General features: G+C 43.9%; 1 protein-coding gene across 2 annotated transcripts in view; it reads left to right on the top strand.

The window, feature by feature from the left end:
- Nucleotides 1-15,605, top strand: part of RPN2 (ribophorin II) — a 56,274-nt gene that overhangs the window by 4,353 nt on the left and 36,316 nt on the right. For both annotated transcript variants that reach the window (XM_032845762.1, XM_032845761.1), the window contains exons 2-4: nt 451-644; nt 11,497-11,592; nt 12,144-12,319. In XM_032845762.1, coding sequence (XP_032701653.1) covers nt 451-644; nt 11,497-11,592; nt 12,144-12,319 — 466 coding nt within the window. The remainder of the gene's footprint in view (nt 1-450; nt 645-11,496; nt 11,593-12,143; nt 12,320-15,605) is intronic.

The following is a 15,605-nucleotide window of genomic DNA, read 5'->3' as shown; positions in this document are numbered from 1 at the left end:
AACTTAAATCAGAGAGTAAAAAAAAAAGTTGGAAGTTGAAGTAAGGGAAAGCATGAAAAAGTTCTGGGTAGCGTACAACATGACTTGTTAGAGAGTTAGAGAAGGGTCCAGAGAGCCACAGATGGAGGGAAGACTAAGTGAAGGAAGCAATCTGGTGAGAGGCAGGTGAGGCCTCTGTCTTAGAGGCATAGGAGTTACAAATGTATTTGAAATCGGAATGGCATGCTGGGTCCTGTGCTTTAGCAACACAGGCTACTGGGAGGACTGTCCTTCAGATGGATGAAGACAGTACCCGCCATTTTCCCAGGACTTCTCTCCCAGTTAAACCTCCCATTTGCCTTCCCCTTCCTCACATGATTTGGTTCCCAACCTTGATGCACATCATCGTTGGAACTGTATATAGAACTTTGGAATCATTTGGATTGTGTTTAATAGTCATTTCCCCCCAAGGTTCAAGCACTGTCTTCCTGTTGGCCCTGACAATCATAGCCAGCACCCAGGCTCTGACGCCCACTCACTACCTCACCAAGGCAGATGTGGAGAGACTGAAAGCCTCACTGGATCGCCCTTTCACAAGTTTGGAATCTGCTTTCTACTCCATCGTGGGACTCAGCAGCCTAGGTGCCCAGGTGCCAGATGTAAAGGTAAGGCTACTTTTGTCTTGGTCTCATCCCTTAACTATGGTCCCTGTGTGTACTTGAGAACTCTTGCTCATTTGAGGGTGATTCAAGGCTAATCCAATATATAAATACTTAGTTCAGTCTGACAGATGTTTTTCTCTTTTTAATGCCTAATGTATGTTTGGGGCCATGCCAGGTGTTTTAGTAGAATATAAAGAAGAGCAAGTCTTAGAAACTTTACTTTTTATTAGCTTATATTTTGCCTATAGAATCTATTGATATAGTTCTGAGTGAGACTGTATAGTACCACATGTACTTGTTAGGTGCCCTGTATGTGTGACTTACAAATAATAAAGGAGTTCAAGATGGGGGCGTTCATTTTTACTAAACACTGACAGTCACTGCATCAGGCAGTTTTGATATACTTTTTGGACCTTTGATGAGGAAAATGCATCACAACTAAAACTTTTCCTGGATTTAGGAAGAGGTTCAGTCTTTTTTTTTTTAGAGATTTTATCTATTCACTTGAGATAGAGAGTGTGAGTGCACACAAGCAGAGGGGAGGGGCAGAGGGAGAGGGAGAAGCAGACTTCCTGCTGAGCAGGGAGCCTGATGTGGGGTTCCATCCCAGGACCTTGAGATCATGACCTGAGCTGAAGGCAGATGCTTAACTGACTGAGCCACCCAGGAGTCCTGGAAAATGTTCAATCTTAAGTGAATTTACATTTTATTCATTACAGTAGCATGGACAGCTAGGGCAAAGAAGTTAAGGCCAGGTGTTTTTTTTTTGGTTTTTTTTTGTTTTTTTTTTAAAGATTTTATTTATTTGACAGACAGAGATCACAAGCAGGCAGAGAGGGAGGAGGAAGCAGGCTCCCTGCTGAGCAGAGAGCCTGATGTGGGGCTCGATCCCAGGACCCTGTGATTATCACCTGAGCTGAAGGCAGAGGCTTTAACCCACTGAGCCACCCAGGCGCCCCAAGGCCAGGTTTTATAAGCCTTGTGTATTAGTTTTCTTTTTTTTTTTTTAAGATTTATTTATTTATTTTAGAGAAAGAGAACGTGAGTGGGGGAAGGGGCAGAGGGAGAGAATCTCAAGTAGACTCCTGCTAAGTGTAGAGCCCATTACAGGGCTCAATCTTTGAGCCGTGGGATCAAAGACCCTGGGATCAAAATCATGAATCGGCCACTTAACTGAGCCATCCAGGTGCCCCTGTGTATTAGTTTTCTATGGCTGCATAACAAATGACCATACATTTAGTTATTTAAAATAGCACTCATTTATTAGCTAATGGTTCTGTGGTCAGAAGTCCAGGGAGGCTTGGCAGGGCTCCCTAGTTAGTGTCTCAGAAGGTCAAAATGATGGTGTTGACCAGACTGGGTTCTTATCTGGAGGAAGAATCTGCTTCAGTCTCTTGTTCAGGTGGTTAACAGAATGCCTGCAGTTCCTTGTGCTTGTAAGTTTGAGATCTCTGTTTTCTTGTAGGCTGTCAGCTCTGTTCCTCATGGCCACCCACTTTTTTTCTTATGTTGTCCCCTCCCCATTTAAATCAGTAATGACATACTGAGTTCTTACTCTTCAAATCTCTGACCTCTTCTGCTACCAATAGGAGAAAACTCTGCTTTTAAATACTTTTTTCATCTATAACAGTTTGCATCTCCCCTCTTTCACCCCCAACCAATATCTTTTATTTGTAGAACAAGCCAGATCATTTATCCTGGAGAAGCACATTCTGCTTTTGATTAATAGCATCCTCATGCTCTTTGTTTGTGGACTTTTAAAGTTTTTTAAAAAATTTATTTGAAAGAGAGAAAGAGCATGATCTGGGGGAAGGGGCAGAGGGAGAGGGAGAAGCAGTCTCCCCACTCAGCGGGAGCCCAATGTGGAGCTCATCCCAGGACCCCAGCATCATGACCTGAGCTGAAGGCAGACACTTAGCCTCCTGAGCCATCTAGGTGCCCCTCATGCTGTTTTTGAACATACTTCCTATCTTTTATAGTCCTATAAACTGATGGTTAGCTCTTGAAGCTTAATTAGATTCAGGTCAGTTTTCTTGGCAGAAGTATTTCGTAGGTGGTGATGTGTACTTCCTGTCATTGGTGCATGATATCTGGTTATTTCACTTTTAGTTATGATAAAGTTGGGTCAGTAGATTTGGGTATTGTCAGATTAACCTATCTCTTGTAAACAGTGTATAGTAGGGACTTGTTTTTTTGTTTTTTATTTTAATCCAGTCTGACAATCTCTATCTTTTAATTGGGGAGTTTAGTCTTTTGATGTTTAATGTAACTATACTGTTGGGTTGAAGTCTACTATCTTGTTATTTGTTTTTTTATTTGTCTGACTATTTTTTTCCTCCTTCTTTCCTGTCTTAGATTGAATAATTTTTTATTTTTTTGTTTGATCTCTTCTGTGGATTTTAGCTCTACTTATTTCTTTAGTAGTTGCTCTTGAGATTGTAATATGCCTTTGAATTTATCACAGTGTACTTTGATTCTTATTTCACCATGTCACAGGTAATGAAAGAACCTTATAAGAGTATATTTCTATTTAAATTCCCATCATTTGTGCTCTCATTTTCACACTTTTTACTTTCTTTTAAGTATCACAGCCTTATACTGTCTGTTGTCCAGTGTCTTCATATATTTTTCCAGTTTTATAGTTATTTATGGGAGGAGGGTAAGTTCAATACCTTTAATTCTGCCATGGCCAGAACTGGTAGTCCCAGTTAATGTTTTGCAATCCATGGCAGTTGCTATTCTTTTTTTTTTTTTTTTTTCTTTTTTAAAGTGTAGTTGACATACAGTAACAGTTGTTATTCTTTTTGATGCCCAGAATGTCCCATTTTGACGAGTGGGCCGAAATGTCTTTCTGTGTGTGTTTTTTGTTTGTTTTTATGTGATACGATGTCTTAGGCTTACTTTTACATTTCCTGCTCCAGACTAGAATCAGTAATTGCTACTGATTTGTTGAATGCCTTGTATGTGCTGGGTACAGTAGATATGCTATCTTGAGTTAATTGTCTTAATTCTATGTGGTCAGAAATATTATCCTGTAATAGAGGAGGAAATGGAAGCTCAGAGAGGATAAGTAATTTGCCCGATATCTGCCAGCCATCATCTGAATACCATATGGTCAGAACTGTTGACAAACTATGGCCTTCAGAGTCAAATCCAGCTTAAAGCCCATTTTTATAAATAAAGGTTTATTGAAACATAGCCATGCCCACTCATTTATATATTGACTGTGTCTGCTTTTGCACTTTGGTGCTAGAGTTGACTAGTTACTTAAGAGACTGGCCCCCAAAACCTAAAACATTTACTCTGTGGTCCTTTGCAGAAAATTTGCTAATCCCTGCTGTGTGAGGTCCACACTCATTCAGGTTTCTTCCTGATAGTTGTTTCTTGTTTTTGCCTGCCTTTTCCTTCCTGTGTTTGACTGTGTTAAGGAAACAGACTTTTCCTTGTGATTGCCCTGTTATAAATCCTGTAGGGGAATGTACCTTCTTAGTAAAATTAGTTTCACTCCAAAGAAAGAGCGCAAGCATCAGAGCTAGTGAACCCAAATTTGTTTTTAAAGATTTTATTTGTTTATTGGAATGAGAGTGCGGAGCAAGTGAGTGCGAGAGAGGGCATGAGCGGGGACGGGGGGAGAGGGAGAGGCAAATTCCCCATATAGCAAGGAGCCTGATGCGGGCTCGATCCCAGGCTCCTGGGATCATGACCTGAGCAGAAGGCAGATGCTTAACTGACAGCCACCCAGGCACCCCTTGCCCAAGTTTTTGATTCTGGTTCCATTTCTCTGTAAAAGGGGAGTTATGATGCCTTCCTCACTGGATCATTGTAAAGATAAAGGGAAATCATATTGTGCCAAGTAAGTGATTGGCCCCCAAAAAGCCCTTTAAGTGGTAGTTATTATCATCATCAATATTTAAAAAGTTTTGCCTCTATTTATAATTTATTCAGGTGAGTTCAGATAATGCCTGGTGCAGAGACTGAAATGTACAGGAGGCTTCAGTGTCTGTGGGGGGGGGACACCTGGCGAAGAGAGAAAACTGGGGGACACAGAGTGGAGCAGCCTTGACTCGTAGAGGTTTTGTATGGTGAGGTATAAAAGATAAAATTGGAATATTAGGTCAAGGTTGAATTTTGGTGGATTCGAATGCAGGATGAGCGGTTTCTACTGGTCATTTTCAAGCTTCCATGGAACTGTAGGATTCAGTTCCATGAACTGTAGATTCAGGAGAGATCATGGGGGAGTGAGCCGCTCTCACATTAGCTAGAACAATACCTTTTTCTCTGTCTTCATGATTGGGAGTTCCATGGATTTAGGTTGAACACATACTCCTAGAGGTATTCCCTGCGGATGTCCCGAATTTGAAGAGACATTGATCAGGGCTGAAGATACAGACTGAAGGTATCCTGCGCACTACACTGTGGTCAGGGTATTGCACGATTGGGCCAGCTGTGGCTTTAGGTTTATAAAAGAGACTTTAAAGTCAGACTTCACAACCGAGTGACATGTGCAGCGTACTGAACCTTTCAGAATCTGTTTTTCTCATCTGTAAGATAGAGATAATAATACAAATAGTCCGCTCACAGGTGATGCGTGTTAGGGTAGTTAGCATGGTGCTGGCATATTGTGAGTATGTACTAGTATTAGCTCTCAGCTCTTCTCTATAGGAGTAAGGGTTAATGTACATTGATTGACATTTTTCCTCAAACTGTCCTCCCCACTGCTCGATGTCTAATAAACACAGGGTGTTCAACAAATAGTTGTTGAATGAATTGTAAACGTTAGCATATTAGAAATGAAAGCTCTCAGAGGTGCCTGTCGATTAGAAAATAAATGGACGAATCACATACTTCACTCTTCAGTCGCTTATGGAGCGTGCTGTGGTGATTGTGTAATGTTTGTGTTATAAGCAATGGAAGGAAGAGAGTTGTATGGAAGTTTCAAGTGATCGAATTGCCTTATTGGATGTGCACACTAAACAAATCCATCGAGGACAGTCTCCGTTACTAGCACTTCCGTGTGGTGGAGCGTGTCCTGCTCCATTGTTGTTTCTTCCAGCTGAGCAGAGGGAACTCCGGTCCTGCTAGGGGCACCGAACTGGTTGTTCTCACAATAGGTTCTTAGGGGAGATTTTGGTTATTCTACCACAGAGATTTTAGCAGTAAAACCAAGAGGAATGGGGCTTAATTAGAAGATGAGGATAGAAAGCAGTTCTAGGAACAGCAGAGTGTGGGATGAGAGTTGATTTTAGGTATTATGAAGAGTGAACATCTTTCATTTTAATACACTGTACACGTGTATTTAAAAACCATAAGCACACGAGAATGGTGATTTTGTAGATATATTGCTTAGCTTTCTGCAAGATTTAAGAACAATGGTGGAAGTTTTGTATTCATTATACTGAAAATTTGAAGTAAATAGGATATATACTATGGCAAAAATTGTGATGTAGTATTCGAGCGACTGCAATCCGTGAACTTTAGGCGCTGTAACAGGTTGTCAATGATACACTTTCCCTATTGGTAAAAGGGGGTGGTGAATGTGGGGACTAAATGAGATGATAAGGATAAAGTGCTTAGCTCAGTGCCTGGTACATGGTGAGTGCTTAGGAAGGTCAGTATATTGTACCATTCAACAAGGACTGAGTACGTGCCGAGGGCCAGGTACTCAGCTGGTTGCGGGCATAGGAGGCAGTCAGACATTTCTTCCAGCCGTAGTTATTTATGGAGCATCTGCTGTGTGCCAGCCATTATGCGAAGTGCAGAGAAGACAACAGCTCATCATCTAGTGAAAGGCAGGGGCCATGATAGTGAGACCAGGTGCCCCGTGCAAAGGGACACCTAGTGCGTGGAAAGTCCCAGACACATGTGTGTGAGAGTCCAGCAGAAGGAGCAGCGCTCACCCTGTCTGCTGAGAAAGCTCACTATAAGCCCCGACCTTGTGCAGGGGCTTGTGGTCTGTACTGGCCGCTGCACGGTTTAGTCAGTCACTCAGTAGATACTTAGTGAGTTTCTGCTCTGTGCTAGGCGCTGGGGATTCAGTGTTAAACAGAGAGAGCCTCTGTCCTCTTGGAATGTATACTCCAATAGTGGAGTTTGGCATTGATCATATAATCAAATAGATGTATGAATATTTGTAATTTTATGCTAATTTTTATGAAGGTGAGATAGACGGTGTTATAAATAGGGGACTTTGACCTGGTCAAGGATGGCTTTCCCAAAGAAATCTCTGAACCTCAATCTCGCTCTGTATCCCCCTAAGTTACAGCTCCTTGTCGTGCCTCCCCAGGGCCTAGAATAGCACCTGGTAGGCACTCAGTAGCTGTTTACTAAGTGAAGGAAGGTATAGTTGATCTGAGTTCTGAAGGGAAAGTAGAAGTTAACTGGGAGACAGGGGAGGGAAGGAACTTCAGGCAGCGGGAATGGTAGGTGCAAGGGTCCTGTGCAGGCAGGGAGCAGATTACATTTGAGAGACTGAGCGGAGGCAGCATATGGAGCGGACCATAAGAGAGAGAGAGAGAGGGAGGAGTGGAGCCCGGGGGGAAAATGGGGGTTAAGTCTCAGTGCCTTGGCAGCCACAGGAAAATGTTTGCTTTTTCTCTAAAGAGCAGTTGATTTTAAGCAGCAATTATCAGGATCCATTTTCATTTTGGAGAGGTTTCTCTCCTGGTCTGTAGAGGACAGACTTTGGCAGGGGAATATGGGGCAGGACTGAATGCAGAAAGGGTGCAAAAGATAACACCCAGGGACGCCTGGGTGGCTCAGTTGGTTAAGCGGCTGCCTTCGGCTCAGGTCATGATCCCAGCGTCCTGGGATCGAGTCCCACATCGGGCTCCTTGCTCGGCGGGGAGCCTGCTTCTCCCCCTGCCTCTGCCTGCCTCTCTGTCTGCCTGTGCTTGCTCACTCTCTCTCCCTCTGTCTCTGACAAATAAATAAATAAAATCTTTTACCAAAAAAAAAACAAACAAAAAAAACCACCCAGACTTCCAACTTCTGCTGCACAGGTGGGTGGTTGGGCCATTCTGTAAGATAGAAACACAGAAGGAGAATTAGGTTTGTGTGGGCAAAATCATGAGTTTGGTCTTAAACATGTTGAGCTTGAAGTGCTTTTGAGTTATTTCAGTGACCATTGAGAGAAGTCTGACCCGGGAGTACAACTCTGAGAGGATCTGCACAGGGGTTTTGTAGAAGCCGTGGGCGTGAATGAGATTGCCTAGGGAGAGAGAGAATGGATGAGAAGAGGGCCCAGGAGTTTAAAAACTCCAGTGTTGAATGGTCAGGTAGAAGAGGATGAAACTAAGGAGAGCTGAGAGTAGGACAAGAGCCAGGAGAGTGCAGGGGAATCTTGGAAGGGAGGGGAGGGAATATTTCAGAATGAAGACGTGATCAGTTCTGCCCAGTGTCGAGGGAGGGAGCTTTCCCAATTTGGAGCTTCACTGGTAGAGAAAGAAGGTAGCAGGTTGGGTGGGGGTTGTGGGGAGAAGGATCGAGGAAAGCTTCTTTTAAAAGAAGTCTTGAGTTTGCTTTTTTTTTTTTTTTAAGATTTTATTTATTTATTTATTTGTCAGGAAGACAGAGAGAGGGTGCGCGCACACGCGGGTGAGAACACACAAGTGGGCAGAGTGGCAGGCAGAGGCCGAGAGAGAAGCAGGCTCCCTGCTGAGCAGAGAGCCCGATGCTGGACTTGATCCCAGGACTCTGGGATCATGACCTGAGCTGAAGGCAGAGGCTTAACTGACTGAGCCACCCAGGCGTCCCTGGAGTTTTGTTAATATGTCGGGAATTACCAGTTGAAAGGGAGAAGTTGAACTGACAAGGTGAATGGGCTTCCAGATGGAGAGAAGAGCCTGTACTAAGCCTGGAGGCTTAACTGTGCTTGTTGGGTGTTGGGGGGCAGTGGGTTGGTTTTCCGGGGCAGCTGGAGCAGAGGCGTGGGGAGAAGGGTGGTAAGAAGTGCATATGAAAAAGGTGGGCCCAGTTACAAAGGACCCGTTGCGGGGGCTCTCATCTGGGTATGCCTCGACAGCATGACGCCATAACAGAGTCTGGCGAGAATACAGAGCGTGGTGTGAGAGAGTAGTTGGGAGGGGCGCGTGGGTGGCTCAGTGGATTAAAGCCTCTGCCTTCGGCTCAGGTCATGATCTCAGGGTCCTGGGATCGAGCCCTGTATCGGGTTCTCTGCTCAGCAGGGAGCCTGCTTCCTCCTCTCTCTCTGCCTCTCTGCCTACTTGTGATCTCTGTCTGTCAAATAAATAAATAAAATCTTTAAAAAAAAAGAGTAGTTGGGAGACGTTAATGGAGGAAATAAGGGAGAGGTAAGCCTAGCTGGGAGATTCCGCTGTCTTTTCTTGGCTCCTGATTCTGTTCAGGGAACTGGAGGGAAGCATGGGTAGAGAAAAGCACTGATGCACTTCACTCAGGAGGACGTTTAGCTGATTGGAGTCTCAACAGAGGGCACAGAAAGTTGGAGAGGAGCAGATAGGGAAGGACATTTAGGGGGTGATTTGCAGGCGTCCGTCGGGAAGGTGAATCTGGGATGAGGACAGCTGAAGTCAAAGTTACAGTGGCCAGCTGAGGCCTCAGCCCTGGGTGGGCTTACTGAGCCTCCAGAGTGTGTCTCCTGGGGCCTTCTCTCCCTTCTGCTGCTGCTTTTAAAACCAAGTTGACATTGGGAGCTTGGAAGCCACTGACTGCTCATACTGTTTACCTCGATTTGTCCGGGCGAAGATTTAGAATTGACATGTTGCTGGTTTTCTGCCAGCACAAATCAGAGGTTGTACAGCTCAGACTGTGGAGCAAGGCTGCCTGGGTTTGAATTCTAGCTCCTCCAGTAAGAGCTGAGTGACCTTGGATAAGTCACTCTGACTCTCTGATGCCTCAGTTTTCTTGTCTATAAACTTAAGATAATAGGAGGACCTAATGCATAATGAGAAATGCACATAAAGCACTTAGAACAGCGTTGACACATTTTCGGTTCTCAAAAAGGGGTAGCAATGACCGTAATCCCTGTTTGGGGTCTCAGATGCTGTTATTCTATCGTTGGAGCACCAGATGGCGACAAAGCACATGTCTTAAGCTTACCCACCGTCTGCTGAGGGATTCCTTGGCTAGATTGTTTTCTTCAAACCCCTAATTTGTGCAGTGTGAAGTATTCCTTTCCTTAGTTTCTTTCTTTCTTTTTCTTTCTTTCTTTCTTTCTTTCTTTCTTTCTTTCTTTCTTTCTTTCTTTCTTTCTTATTTTAAGATTTTATTTATTTATTTGTCAGAGAGAAAGAGAGCACAAGCATGGGGAGCAGAGGGGAGAGGGAGAACAGGCTCCCTGCTCTGATAGAACTATTAAATAATATGTCTTTGAGTTTGATACAGTAAGAATAGTGTCGGTTTTATAATGTGCCTACTTTGTGGCAGACGCTGTGATTGGGGTTTATCAAAGTCTTTGCTCTTAGGTAACTGGTCGTAGGGGGAGGCAGTTAGTACCATATGGTAAGAGCTTTGGGGGAGCACTCTGGAGGGAAGGCACCTGGCCTGACTTGAATGGCCTAACTTGAATGAGCAGAGATGTGGATAGGAGCTGGTTTGGCAGACGGTAGGGACAACGGACACATGCTTCCAGCGGTGGGAATAGCAGAGTCACATAAATGCTGAGATCCTGGTGTCTTTGGGTCGCCACAGTAGGCTGGAGGGCAAGATTTGGGAATTCGAGGTGGGTGGTATAGTGATAAAGCTGGCACTGAAAATGAATGTCAGTCATGAGGGCATTTTATGCTGTATCAGAAACTTGGAATCTTGTTCTGAGGATAGTAAGGAACTACCCAAGGGTTTTGACAGCAAAGTAACGTGGTTGCATTTGTATTTTGTCAAGATTACCCTTGAGCAGTCAGTATGCAGAATGGACTATGTGATTTAAGATCAGTTAGGAGATGATTGTAACAATCTAGGTGAGAGATGGCAAGTGTCTGACATAAGGCCATGAGAGAAGCCAGAGGGTAGGGATTGGGTTTGAAAAATGAGAAGGGAGGTAAGCTCACTAGGCCTGTAGGGTAAGGGAAAAGTCAAGAATGATTCCCAGGTTTCTGCCTCAGGTAGTTGGGTACGTGGTGATGCCTGTACATAAGCTGGGAAGCCCAGATGAACAAATAGAAGGTTTCAGGCTCATTTTAGATGTGTTGAACCTGACTTAGCTTTGGAGACATCTAAGTGGAGACCCCAGTACATTTAGAATCAGAGGAGACACTTAGCTTTGTCACCTTCACCAGGTAACTTACTACTCCGAGCCTCAGTTTCTTTTTCTGTTAAATGGGAATGATAATATCTACCACAGGGTTCTTAGGTGTTCATTAAAAGGAAGAATATCATAAACTTCCAGCACAGATTATGGCCAGAGCAGGTGGTCAGTGGAAGTGGTTTCTTTCCCTTTTTTCTAGGGTTCAGAAGGACTAAAGTACTTGAGGTTTGTTGCTTTTGGCATGAACTCAGCAATTTTGTGTAATACAGTGTCCTGTGGAAAATACCTGCTTAAAACATGAACTCTTGCATAGCTCATACTTTAAGCCATCACAGATTGCTTAAAATTTTGTCATCAAAAAGCATGTATAGGGCGCCTGGGTGGCTCAGTGGGTTAAAGCCTCTGCCTTCGGCTCAGGTCATGATCCCAGGGTCCTGGGATCGATCCCCACATCAGGCTCTCTGCTCAGCAGGGAGCCTGCTTCCTCCTCTCTCTCTGCCTGCTTCTCTGCCTACTTGTGATCTCTGTCTGTCAAATAAATAAATAAAATCTTTAAAAAAAAAAAAAAAAAGCATGTATACTTTCCCAGTCTCTGTGTATATCACCATTTATCACTGACTTTCCACCCCTATTTAGAAAGCGTGCACCTTCATTAAGTCAAACCTTGATCCAGGCAATGTGGATTCCCTTTTCTATGCTGCCCAGGCCAGCCAGGCCCTCTCGGGGTGCGTGGTGAGTCTAGCTTCTACCTTTATATTTACTTTTAAACCATAAAATGTTTTTTTAAAGAGGGAGGGTTGTGTCAGATTAATTTTTTTTTTTTAACAATGAGAATCCATTAGTGTGGGTGGAAGTTCCATTCTTATGATTTTATTTTTCTTAAGAAAATGGAGTTTACTTTTTCCCCAAGTTTTCACTTTTTGTGCCTTTTAAATAACTTTCTCCTATATTGCCTCTCTTCTGGGAAGCCTTGATTTTTCTTTCCATCTTCCTTTAATGTTTAAAAATGTTCAAAGTAAAGGAAGAATGCCCCTCATACCAGAGTTCTGGAAATCCAATTTATCGAACAGAGGGGACCCATATAAGTAGACCAGTGACTTGCCAGAATCTTTTCAAAAGTGTCGTGTGGCATTCCCACAGACACTGAATTCTGGCGTCTGAGGAGCCGAAGGGGGGACGATCGTGCGCCGCCGGGTGGTGTGACTTGGGCGGTCCCTCCCCGTGTTGTTTGCCACAGACTGCCAGCACCTGTTCTAAAACTGTGTCTGCCAATCCTTTCTTAGATCTCTATTTCAAATGAGACCAAAGATCTGCTCCTGGCAGCTGTCAGCGAAGACTCATCTGTTACCCAGATCTACCATGCTGTGGCCGCCCTCAGCGGCTTTGGCCTTCCCTTGGCTTCCCAAGAAGCACTCAGCGCCCTTACCGCTCGCCTCAGCAAGGAGGAGACTGTATTAGCGTAAGTTGTCGTGTCGAGCGCGTCTCAGGCTTCATTTGTGGTGGAGACTTCATCCACTGGTTCAGCAAGTCTTTTCTGGGCGCCTCGTATGAGCCATGGGTTCTGCCGAGCACCACAGATGCGGTATTGAACTGAAGCAGGCAAGGTCCCTGTCCTGATGGGCTCATCTGGACACCGTGTTCCTCACGACACTGAGGCAGAGCATGAACGCACTGCCCTAGAAAGACAGAATTGCTTTTGAGGTGAGAGGCTGCAGCCAGGGTTAGGAGATGACTGAGGGAGCATGAGGCCAGCGAGCCATGTACATCCCTTGTTGAGCACGGTGAGCTGTTGGCAGTGGGGGCTCTGCACCGGAAGAGGGCTTACGGGATCCCTTGAAGTTGTGAGACAGCATCTGGTGGGAGACGTGGGTGCTCAGAGCGGGGAGCATTCTAGGAATCAGACGCTACTCCTCTGCAAAAGGCTTGGGTGAAGGAGAAGCACCTTATAGGAAAAGAACTGAGCAATTTTCCTCTTCGTTTCGAACTTAAATGTTGTAACTGACTTGAGGATGTTGACCAAACTTGAGAGTAACGGTATATGTAGTTTTCTCCTTTAACACCGAAACTCCTCATTTAAAACGGTCTGTGTATTTTTTGTTTGTTTGTGTCCCCCATTCAGTCGCAACCCCCCAAAAAGGGTGGAGCGTGCCTGGCCTCCTGTTAATTATTTAGCAAGAGGTTGGGGACACCGATTCCCTGTTGCAGAATAGTTCAGTTGTTTCCCAGCTTTTTGGGGGTGGGGGTGGGATTGTTTTGACTAAGTAAAATCAAAATGTTTCTAAACTGGAAGCTTTGTTAAGGACAGGGCTCCTAGTCAGTTACATTCTCTGTGTCATTTACACCCTACTCATTTTCATATGGTCAGTCATTAGCGACTTTGGGGCTACTTTTCCTAAGGCTGATGTTTTATATACATTTTGCCCAGTACTTGACCCTGCTGTCCTTCAGTTTTAGGTCACATTATTTTGGTCTCTCTTAATCTCTTGGGGAAGATCCCCAAGGATCCCCAGTGAGATCCCTAGTCTCATGTCATGATATCACTGTCAGTGCCTCAATCTGATGCCACCTTCTACAACAGAATCTTTTCCATTTCCTTCCAAGCAAAAAAGAAAGTCTTCTTCCTCACAATCCCAGAACAGGAAAAAATACAAAGAGAGTATATCCATTTTGGAGTTAGTTAGCTAGTTAATTAGTTAGTATGAACAGCAGCTCTGCTCCTTACTTGCTATGTGACTTTGGGTTAGTTACGAGCCTCCCTGAGCCTCATCTGTAAAAGGTGGACCAATAATCCTTACATCATAGAATAGTGACAGGATTAAATGAGATAATGCATGCGAAGAATCTAGTGCAGTGCCTGGTTCCTAGTGGGCACACAACGAAAGCTCCTCCTCCTCTTGAGCATTTCTTTCCTACGTCCCTTTCTTAGGAAGCTGGTTACTTCCTTGGTTGTACTGTAGTCATTTCTATATTAGATTGTAAGCTTCTTTATTTATGGGGCTCACACATTGGTGCTTGGTAGGTACCCACAAGGAGTGAATAAAGGCTGAAACTGTACTTTGATGTTCCTAGTCTCTTGAAGAAAGCCTGCAGGTAGAAAGAGCACGTGCTTGGGATCGAAAGAACTGTGTTCAGATCCAAATCCTTCTACTTAATATCTCTGCAACCATGAGCAGGCTGTTTAATTGCCCTACACCTCAGTGTTTTCATGTGTAAAATGGGGACAGTGATAGTTTTCTCCTAGAATTATTGTGAAGATCAAACTAGCAGGATGCCTTGTATGTCTTGTATAACGTTACTACCAACTTGCCCTTGCCCTGTTTAAGGAAATCCGATATAAATTAGGACTTCTAAATGGGCCTTCTGCATTTAAATGGACTTATTCTAGGATATGAATGTTCGGAAACTTGTCTAGAATGGAGAAAAAAACCTGCAGGTTTGAATGAATCATCTGAAAAGATGCCATTGTGGTCTCTCATAACCCAATTTCTTTTAAAGCATCTGCTGTATATTAGCAAGATAAGATCGGCTTTCTTAGCGTTTGAATACAGTATTCCAGAGGGAAAGAAATTACCGACTGGAGAGTAAGTAATTAAAGCCAGTGACAAACCTTTTCAAAAGCTAAGTGGATTAATTTTATTCTTAAAAACTTCTGAAGTTGTTACCAGCATGACATTCACTCGTTCTAAAGAGAAAAATGATATCTTAATTGAAAAGTTCTTTCCTGGCTATCTTAGCAGCCTTTTGTGGGCTCAGCATTTGTCACGGGCAGATGTGGGATTTTTATCTTGTTTGGAAGTTCAGGTTTCATTTTCTCTAGTGCATTTGAACAACAAGCATCCCATAGCAGTCTTTCAATGTTCGGGGCTTCCCTGCCCATGAACTGTAACTGCTCTGTTTTCTAGCTCGTCACCTTAGTGGGATTAGTTTTCCACAGAGGGAATCTAAATGGTTATGACCTCAATGGAAGCAGACAGACTCTCTCTCCATTCCCCACCATGATGACTTGATGGACAAGTGGTGGTTTTACAGAAAAGCCCCGTCACCTCTTGGGAAATAAGGGACCGTTCTGGGGTTGAGCAGCTTTTGCTTAACCACGGGGGGTCCTCTGCTTTCTCCATTCCACCCGGAAAACCACCATTTCTATTTTCCAAGTTATCTGCGCTAAGAGAATAGAATCTAATTTAAAAAATCTTATGTGTGTGCACCTACCACATTCTACCTGTAAAGTTTATCTTACAGAAATATATTCATCCGTGGATGCAGCTACATGAACAAGCCATAGAAAGGATGACGTACTGACACACGCCACAACAAAGTGAGCCTTGAACACAGGTGAAGGGAAAGGAGCCAGACGCAGGTTATGTAGTGTATGATCCCATTTATATGAGTTGTTCAGAGTAGGTAAATCCATAGACCCAGATGTAGATTGGGGGTTCCAGGGGCTGTGCCCATTAAGCTAGGAAGAAGCTGCTCAATGACTTCAGGGTTTTCTTTTGAAAACAGATAGAAACATTTTGGAACTACACGGAGGTGGTGAGATAGATACATACTAAATACCACTGCATTGTTCACTTTTCTTTTCTTTTTTTTTTTTTTTAAAGATTTTATTCATCCATTTGACAGAGAGAGATCACAAGTAGGCAGAGAGGCAGGCAGAGAGAGAGAGAGAGAGGAGGAAGCAGGCTCCCCGCTGAGCAGAGAGCCCGATGCGGGACTCGATCTCAGGACCCTGAGATCATGACCTG

The sequence above is a fragment of the Lontra canadensis genome, unplaced genomic scaffold, assembly GCF_010015895.1.
Source record: "Lontra canadensis isolate GAN:19392208 unplaced genomic scaffold, GSC_riverotter_1.0 scaffold169, whole genome shotgun sequence".
Lineage (NCBI taxonomy): Eukaryota > Metazoa > Chordata > Mammalia > Carnivora > Mustelidae > Lontra > Lontra canadensis.
This window is presented reverse-complemented; position numbering and strand designations above follow the sequence as displayed.